Genomic DNA, 8558 nt, shown 5'->3' with positions numbered 1-8558 from the left:
ATAGTCCAGCAGCTTGTCCAGGCGCTTCTTGACCAGCTGTTGTGGCCCCACCAGCATGTCTGAGAGGCTGCAGAGGGGCTGGCAGACCAGCCTGTCCAGCCGTTGCTTCTGTGGGGCAAGAGAACCCAAATCTCCATGTGAGCCCCCCAGACAGGCCCAGCTGCTTGCATGGGACACTGTCTTACACAGGCGAAAAGGCGAGGGGGAGGGGGAGGGCTTGTGTGGAGTGGGGAGCATCTGAGGCATCCTTCCCTGAAGGCACATAGGATGCCAACCAAAGCAGTCATGCATGCCACAATTCAAAACTTGTGCTCCATGCAAACGATCGTGTAGGACCCTCACATGCAAGGTCCCATGGGCCAAGGGGAGTGCTGCAGTGATTGTCCCATGCAGGTCATAGTGTCCTGGTTTGACGGAGGCCCTTAGCCCAGGGTCTGTGTGGTTATCCCATGTAGCTACCCTCCCTCCCCATGCTGGTGCTCCCTGGGGATGCTGGCATCCAGGTGTGGGGTTCAGGCCCCCCTGCCACACTCTTCACTGCTTGGAAAACCTCCCTGACTGCATTCACGGTGGCAGCCACCACCCAAGAGGGAGTTCTGGAGAACCAAGCAGGGGTGGTGGAAGGAGACAGATGGGGTGGTCTTGGGCTCCCAAAGGTGAGTACAGATGCCCAGAAGGTGTAGGTAGGTTGGACTGAGGCTTGGTGGTAAACACCTTGTATGAGTCAAATAAACAGTATGCCTGGTTTCCCACCATCCTGTGCTCTGCTGCAGCCCTGCCTGCATGGCTGGCCATGAACGTGTGAGGGCCCTGAAGCATAAATAGTCTTTAATGGCCCAGACCACCCTCACCTGGAGCCTCCACCCACACCCCTGCCCACAGCCCATTTAAGGGCCTTCAGCTGCTACTTGAGCATTGCTGTGGGTGAGCTGGTTTCTGCCTGTGTCTCCTGGGTGGACCTTGGACCTCTGCTGTAGGTAGCTCAGCTCCTAGATGGACCCCTCAGATGGACGTTGCTTCTTGCCCCCAGCTCTGCATGGACTTAGTTGTGTCTCTGTCTCCTTTTGTTTCCTGGATGGACCTTGGAGTAGGTTTTTAACTCACGTGTCTGGGACTGCTGATGGATCCTGTTACCTGCCCCTTCATGTTCAGGCCCCAGGGGACTGTGCCTGTTGGTGAGGACACTGCCTGCTCTGGGGTCCCTCTCAGCTCTTGGCTGCCCTGCCCTAGAGCCAGCCCCTGCTGTACCCTGGTGGAAGGTGAGAGAGCAATGCTTGGCTGTGACCCTGAAGGAGATCTACATGGAAGGAACACTCACAAACTCTGGGAAAACAGTGCGATAGAAGTATTCTGCAAAGTGGCGGTACTGCTGGGCAGGTCCCTCGTCAATCTGCAGCTCATGCTTGTGTGGGGTGGGCACCAGGAACGCCTGAAAGGGAGAAAGCCATCAGACCTGACCTGCAGAAGCTGCCCAACACTAGCTAACCCATCTGTAACCTATCCCTGTGTTCCCAAAGACATGCCAACAGTGCATGGAGCACCCAGCCTGGGTGCTCTGTGCTAGCAGCCCAGTGGGACTAGCTCTGGGCTACTCTTGTCTGCAAGCCTGAGTCCCAGCCTGCTGCTGGTGCCAAGGGAAGCCTGGCCTCCTGCTCCTCCTGGGCTTGGCTTTGCTGCCCCTTGGAGCACTGCTCCTGCAGTCAGTCCTGGAGCAGCAGGAGCAGTTTCTTTGGTTCTCATCAACCATGGCTGCCATCAGGACACTCTGAGAGAGGCCCAACTCTATTCTAAATCTTCTCTTTCTGCCTGTGGTCATGTTTAGGAGACCCTTCCTTTGTAGTCCCCCTTGCCGGAGGAGGGACTGCAGATGGGAATATAAAAGGGGAAAGGGAAGGTGGCAGTTCTGAGACCTGTGTGCTTTTCCTCAACCCTACAGGAGCTCTTACACAAGCAGACGTGGCTGTGACAATCTTGTAATCACCAAGATTTGCCTCCCCTTGTGGTGGGGGGCACTGGTACAGACAGATGCACAAGAGAGAACTTCCAGCCAGCACAAAGAGAGGCCAGGCTGTCTCTGCCCTATGAGAACGTCTTCATTGGCTTCTCAGGATGTCTTTGAGAAGCTTGCAGAGGGAGAGAGATGGGGCATCTTTGCAGCCCCACCTTCCCCCACCAGCAGCTCCTCTGAAGCTGCATCCAAGACGCAGCATGACTCCTAACCACAGCTTATTATCTAGGCAGCCCAGCGTATTTGCAGACACTTGATGTCCTGGCTGAAGCCAAGAAGCTGGCTTACAGAGACGCAGCTCACCGAGGGGCAGTGCCAGGCAGGTCCCCAGGAGCACTCAATGTCCCAAGGAACGGTCATACCCTGTCCCTCTAGCTGATGCTATATCTCACTATCATATAGATTGCCATCCTCGTTTTCCATTCTAATCCTATTTTATCTACTCTTTGGGCTACAGGGAGTCTTTCTGTCCCCTTTTCCTCTTCCCCAACCCTATATGGGGAGCCCTTGTCAATATTTTTATGACAAGGTCTTTCCAGCCCTTGAATTGCTGCTTTCTGAACCCTCTGCCATTTCCTGAGACTTTCCTGATAATGCAGTGTCTGGGGATTTCAAGTTTTGCCATTGCTCATACTTTCATTTCCCTCAGATGCCCCAAGGGATTTCCATGAGAAAATCACAGCAGCTACTCAGACAGGTCATCTCAGAAGGGAAGTTTGTTGTTTCCCTGATTTGGGAACACTTCTGCCTTATACCTGTTATGCAAGAATTCCCAGGCTGAACAACACTTAGCCTTCTCAGCTATTTAATGCCTTGAGATAATGATCGGTTATCAGACTGTGTCAACAAAGCCTTGACTTTGTTTTAAGCTCTGCTGGACCTGAGCGATCCTTGGATGTTGTGCAAGCCCTTGGCACAACATCTTTAGCTGAGAGATGCAAGTCACTGAACATCCCCAACTGATGCTGGTTTCCATAGGGATTGAAAGTATTCTGTAACCCCAAGAAACAGGTCCTGAGGCCTAGATGGGGCCAACCCCTTGCAATTTATCAGGGTTTTACCTCTAAATGGTCCAGGTAGGATGCCACGTTCTCCTTCAGCACAGCCACGCTGGACACCACGCACTGGAACTTCTCTTCCAGGTCGTCATACTCCCTGTCCTCCGTCTGCAAGGCAAGGGGCAGCTTATCCCCAGCACAGGCAGGCCAGGCAATGCCTCAGGCAGGGCTGATGCCCCTCACTGGGTGCTAATGTAAAAAGCAGCCAGGCACCTGCCTGAATTAGCTTACAGTGCTGGGGACAGGCAAGGGAGACCCTGAGAGGCTCCAGGAACCTCAAAAGGGCCAAGATCTAGGGTGCTTTGGATGCATGCAGAAACAGGGCTTTTGGAGTGGTTGTGGTGCTGGGGAACACCATGGTGTCTTTCCTTTCGCTAGGGTGCCTGAGGATCCTATGGGGGCCAAAGCACTGCCCTGCAGTGCTCTGAGGCTGGGAGCGAGGTGTGTACCTGCATCCCTCCTACCCCACTGGTCCTTGGGACTGGGGACCAGGAGCCACCCTTAGGCTGCTTGAAAATGGGACTGTAGCTCATGTGAAAGCACAGGCCACTGGGTGTCAGCATTGGCCATGCCACCTTGGCTCCACTCTCCCCGTCTGCCTGGCAACGTGTTGTGGGAGGCAGTGGAAAGCCCCAGAAACGACCCAAGGAGAGGCAGTGCGTCCACAGGCCGTGGGGTGCGGGCTGCCCACCTTGGCCACAATGCCGGCCTCGTGCATGAAGAGCCGGCTTAGCCGCGTGGTCTTCTTGGCAATGGAGTGCGTGTTGAGGCGCGCGAAGCGGTCCCGCAGCGTCAGGTGCTCAGCCTTGTTGTATTTGGTTGCTGCCTCAGATAGGGGCACACAAGGTGGGAGGAAACAAGATCAGAAGAGGAAACTTCAGGGCAGCATCCTCAGCAGCCTGAGTGGGCAACGTGGGTGAGCAGCACCAAGGCCCGGAGCTGACAAGTCATGATCAACAGGGTAAGCACAACCCACATCAAAGAAGGGCAGCCCGGGGGAAAGTACTATGAAAACCAAAAAGAAGAGCAAGCTCCCGTTTGTGGAGAGCCTGATTTCTCCTATCCCAAGGGCAGGCCTGTTCCTCCCCATTCCCCAGCTCCAGGAATGCAGACAGGCTAGTTTTGTTCTCAGCTGCGCCATGCCACCCTGCTCCTGCAGCCTTCAGGTCTTGCCCAGAGTGGCATTTGAAGGACCAGAGCAGTGCTGGGAGCTGCCTGCACAAGTCAGGAAGGGTGGAGGGCAGGAGAGCTTTGAACTGATTTAAGTGGGAATTAGTGCAACACCAAGGGGAGATGCTGGGGTTGGGATGGGGCTTCCCAGACACCATGCCCCCTGCCTGTGCCGTGCCCCCTGCCCGCTCACCTACTTCTCTGCGCCGTTTGTACTCGTTGATGTTGGCGTTGACCTGGGCCATGGCGCGGACGGCTGCCTGCAGGGCCGGGTAGGCGCTGGCGCTGGTGGGGGTGTTCTCCAGGATCTTTGCCAGCAGCAGTGGGTATTTGGTGACCCTCTGCACTGGAATCACCAGGAAGAAGCTGAGGTCCGACGCACCTGTGTGAGGCCTGATGGAGAGGGGATTCACTCAAGGTTGCAGGCTGCCCTCCTGCCCTGCCAGTCCCCCCAGCTTCTCTGCAAGCACTTTGGGGAGAAAGCAGCGCCTCTCCAGCTGCAGGGGAGCTTTGCTGCTTTGGACCTGCAGGCAAGCTGTGCCCAGCAGCCGTGGGGGGTTTCTGGCTGTGAATCCCTGCTCCCCACCAGCTGCAGGGCCACCCCCTGGGAGCGCTGGCAGGGGGACGCCATCTCCATCAGCCCCGAAGGCAGTGCCAGCCCCGGGCAGGTGCCCTGCCTCCCTGAACAGTGCTGCGCTTGTCTAGCTAGGAGGCACGGGATCAGCGCTTGCTCCGGGGGCAATGGGGGGGGCAGGGTGTGGACAAAGTGTAGGCAGGCTGCAGGCAGGACACCCCTTCTACCCGCACACAAGGCATCACTCATTTGGGAGTCACATCGCCTGTGCCCTGAAAGAGAGAGCAGCAAATCCCAGCAGCTCCTCTGCTGCCACTCCTGCTTCTCCTGGCTCTGACAGTGTTTGTGACCCCTCTGATAGTTCAGGAGGGGTTCGGCAGGTTCCCCGGGGCCAGCCTGTCTCTCTGGTCAAGTTGGGGAACATGTGCCCTCCGTGGGCACAGCCTCTGGGGCTGTGGAGCAGGCAGGACCTATGGGTGCTACCCCATCCTGCTGCTTGTTTTGGGGTCCACCATAAAAGACCACCAACCTGTAATGTCCCTCTGGCAAGTGGCCCCAAGGATGCAGGACAGGCTGCCAGGGACTACACCAGGCAATGCCGCAAAGGTACCCACGCAGGCAGCTTGTCCAGAGAAGAGAAGGGCAAGGCTAGTAGGTAAAACAGGGAGAGGGAGGTGGTGGCCTCAGCAGCAGGTACCTACACTGTTGCATTCAGGGTCTCCAAGATCTCCTCCTGCAGCCTGGGGTCCTTGCGGTAGCTCTCCACCAGCAGGAGAGCATGCTCGTAGCTGGCACAGTAGATCTTGTAGACAGTCTCCATCTCCTCCTTGAACTCCTGGAACAGGGTGCCTGGGGAAGGAGAGCGAGGCTAGAAAGGCTGGCCCTTTCCTATGGCCTCAGAGAAAGGCGGAGGTTTCTCCCCAGCCTGCTGGAAGGGTGAAGCAGGCAGAGCAGTGCCAGCCAAACATGCCAGGGCAGTGCTCTGCACCCCGGGCACCTCCACTAAGCTGGGCCTGATGCTGCCCCCCCCTCACTTTCTGCAGGCTGGGCAGGTCTGCCTTGCCCCTGTGGGGCGAGCATGGGTGGCTGCCTGTGGATGGCAGGGTGCAGGCAGCAGCGCTTCCCAGAACTGAGGTGCAGGAGGTGTCAGGGCAAGTGGGTTGGGGGCTGTACCCAGACACAGCGCCGGGCAGCGGTACTGCCAGCACCAGCAAAGGCATGGGTGGACATGGGTCAGCTCTCGGCGCTCCACCACTTACTGATGCAGAGCAGCTGTTCATGCCGCTGGGTAGCCGTGGCCTCAAGACCCTTCAGGAACCGTCTGGAGACACGGAGGATGTCGTCAGTGTTAGAGAAGAGTCCTTCCAGGTCAAGATCAGGCAGCTGAAGGGAACAAAGATGCCCCAGGGTAAGCCAAATACATCAGACAGAGGTGGACCGTGTGTTCTGGAGGCACTCACCCTCCTGAGCACTCATGTCCTTCTAGCTGCCCCACGCGACACCTGAGCAGCTGGAGCAAATGCTCTGTTTCAGGAGGCATTGGGGATGCTGAGACATGGTTGTGGTCCCACACGGGGCAATGAGGCCTTTTCACGTTACAGATGCAGGGTTAAAGCTATAGGACAGCTGTACTGGGTCAGATCCAATATCCATCCAACCCAAGACCTTGGCTGATTGGGGGGAGCCCAGGAAGGTGGAGGGTGAGCACGTGGTGACCTCCTTGCAGTGATTTGGGCATCTCGCAGCTCTCAACAGATTCACCCTACGGTCCCCAGCCCCTGGGTGGGGGGAGGTACCCCCTCTCACCTGCTTCTTCTGGAGGTGTGCCCGGATGTCTGACACGCAGAGCTGGATGTTGTGGACGTAGCTGGCCTCAGTGGTGATGAGCTCCTCCACGGCCAGCCGCTGGCTCAGCTCCATCCTGTCACAGGGCATCACCTCCTCGTAGATGGCCTCTTCGGTCTCGGCTGCGTCCTCGGCATCGGGCTCTGCCCTGCGGGCACTCGCCATCTCAGCATAACACTCTGCAGGGGGTGGCAGGGGATTAGGGACTGGCTGTGGCAAGGGCAGCCCCGGGACCAGTGCTCCGGTGCCCAATCCAGCTCAGTGCCCATGCTCCCTCCCCTGTGCTGGGGGCACCCCACAGCACATCCCCAGGGACACTCAAGCCATCTGCATTTACAAGCAAGGCATGGGTGACACTCCAAAACCATGAAACCATAAAGAGCTGCAAGCCAGGAGCAGGCTAGCAGTGGAGGACAGACACCCACGTGTGGCAGGCAGGGACTTGCCACACATGCGTGCCCAAACTCTAGCGACCACATGCAGGGCCAGGGTGCAGGCAAGGGGAGCCCCAGCTGCAGGCAGGGGCCTGGCAGCACTCACCTGGGACTGCGCAGGGGCTGGTCCCCAAGGGCAGAGCGGGGTTTGCTGCCTCCGCTCCCACTCTGTGCTGCTGGGGCTAGCTGTTCCCTCCCTGCCTCGGCTGTCAGCGCCTGGCACGTTGCCTTGCGTTCAAGAGTCCTATTCAAAGTACAAAGAGTGTTTTTGCAGTGCTTGAACAAGAGATGTTTCTGTGGCAGGGAGAGCTGGTTTAAAAGTGGTGGGGATGGGGGAGAGAAGTGGAAGAAGCTGCAGGCGCCTCTATCAGAGGCACTCGCAGCCCCTGGTGCGCAATGCCTGTGCCCTGCCCAGCACAGCCCACTCCCCTCTCCTCTCTGTCTGTAGAGAGTGTGAAAACTTGGAGCTGATTCATGCTGTTTCCTTTTCAGGGAACATTCTCTGCTCTAACTGATGCCAAGGAGGATGGAGCAGCTCCCAAAGCATCACAGATAATGCTCGGTCCCAGGCAGGAGGCCTTGAGAGAGAGACACGGCACAGCCCACACCAGCCCAGTGCACAGCTCGGCCGGATCCAGACCCCAGCTGGGGGGCAAGGGATGCTGCCAGGCAGCCTGCCTGCAGAGGCTGCAGGGGAGGTGAAGAGCGAAGGCAGAGTGGAGGTGGTTTGGCAGGATAACAGTGAGACAGCACAAACAGGGGCACAGGAAGGGTGGTTCTGCACATGCCCTCTGCCGCTTGCCCAGCCAGTGCCAACCTCCATGCCTGACCGTCAGCCAGACCGCATCAGGCCAGGCGCCCGCTTCAGAGGCTGCAGCCCAGAGCACCTGAGGTGGGAGCAGGGAGAGGTGCTGGTAGGACAGCCCGAGCCTCCACCAGGGAAAGGTCCAGCTAATAAGTGGGTGATGCAGTTGCGAGCACTGGGCAAGGTGCATGTCCCCTCCTGGCACATGACCACAGCTGCACTGGAGAAGAGCTGGGCTTGGCACAGCAAGCAAATGCCCGTGAGAAGGTATGGGACCTCTGCCTGCCTTACAGGGGCATGCTACCCTGCCAGCTGTCATCCTTGCCCTCTGCGAATTTGGCTGCCGCAGCTGCCTGTGGCATGGCGTTGGCTGCTACGGGACACAAGGAGTGGGAGACACTTTCCTGAGCCCCTTTGGGTGCTTCCAAGGTGTCCAGGCAGAAGGATGCCCATCAAGGCCTGTTGGACGAGCCCAGCGTCCTCTGCCTGGGGGTGACAGCAAAACCCTTGCTCAGAGGAAGGGCTCCAGTGGAGGCAGGTCGAAAGCCGTGATCTAGGACACCCCCTGAGCTCTGGAGAGATGCCCTGCAGCTCGAGGGCACGCAGGCACTGGAGTGACACTGGTCCCTGTGCCAGCATCCCTCAGAGCATGCAGCTGCTTTGG

General features: G+C 57.9%; 1 protein-coding gene across 1 annotated transcript in view; it reads right to left on the bottom strand.

Annotated features, from left to right (window-relative positions):
* ARHGEF37 (Rho guanine nucleotide exchange factor (GEF) 37) overlaps positions 1–8558 on the bottom strand; it is a 27696-nt gene that overhangs the window by 4683 nt on the left and 14455 nt on the right. The window contains exons 2-10 of the mRNA XM_009318566.1: positions 7196–7333; positions 6617–6834; positions 6070–6193; positions 5512–5659; positions 4430–4629; positions 3758–3888; positions 3070–3174; positions 1319–1429; positions 24–108 (exon numbers count right to left, since the gene is read on the bottom strand). Coding sequence (XP_009316841.1) covers positions 24–108; positions 1319–1429; positions 3070–3174; positions 3758–3888; positions 4430–4629; positions 5512–5659; positions 6070–6193; positions 6617–6820 — 1108 coding nt within the window. The 5' untranslated portion in view covers positions 6821–6834; positions 7196–7333. The remainder of the gene's footprint in view (positions 1–23; positions 109–1318; positions 1430–3069; positions 3175–3757; positions 3889–4429; positions 4630–5511; positions 5660–6069; positions 6194–6616; positions 6835–7195; positions 7334–8558) is intronic.

Source organism: Pygoscelis adeliae, unplaced genomic scaffold, assembly GCF_000699105.1.
Source record: "Pygoscelis adeliae isolate BGI_AS28 unplaced genomic scaffold, ASM69910v1 Scaffold42, whole genome shotgun sequence".
Taxonomy (NCBI): Eukaryota; Metazoa; Chordata; class Aves; order Sphenisciformes; family Spheniscidae; genus Pygoscelis; species Pygoscelis adeliae.
The sequence above is the reverse complement of the archived record's forward strand: the minus strand, read 5'-3'. Positions and strand labels throughout refer to the sequence as shown.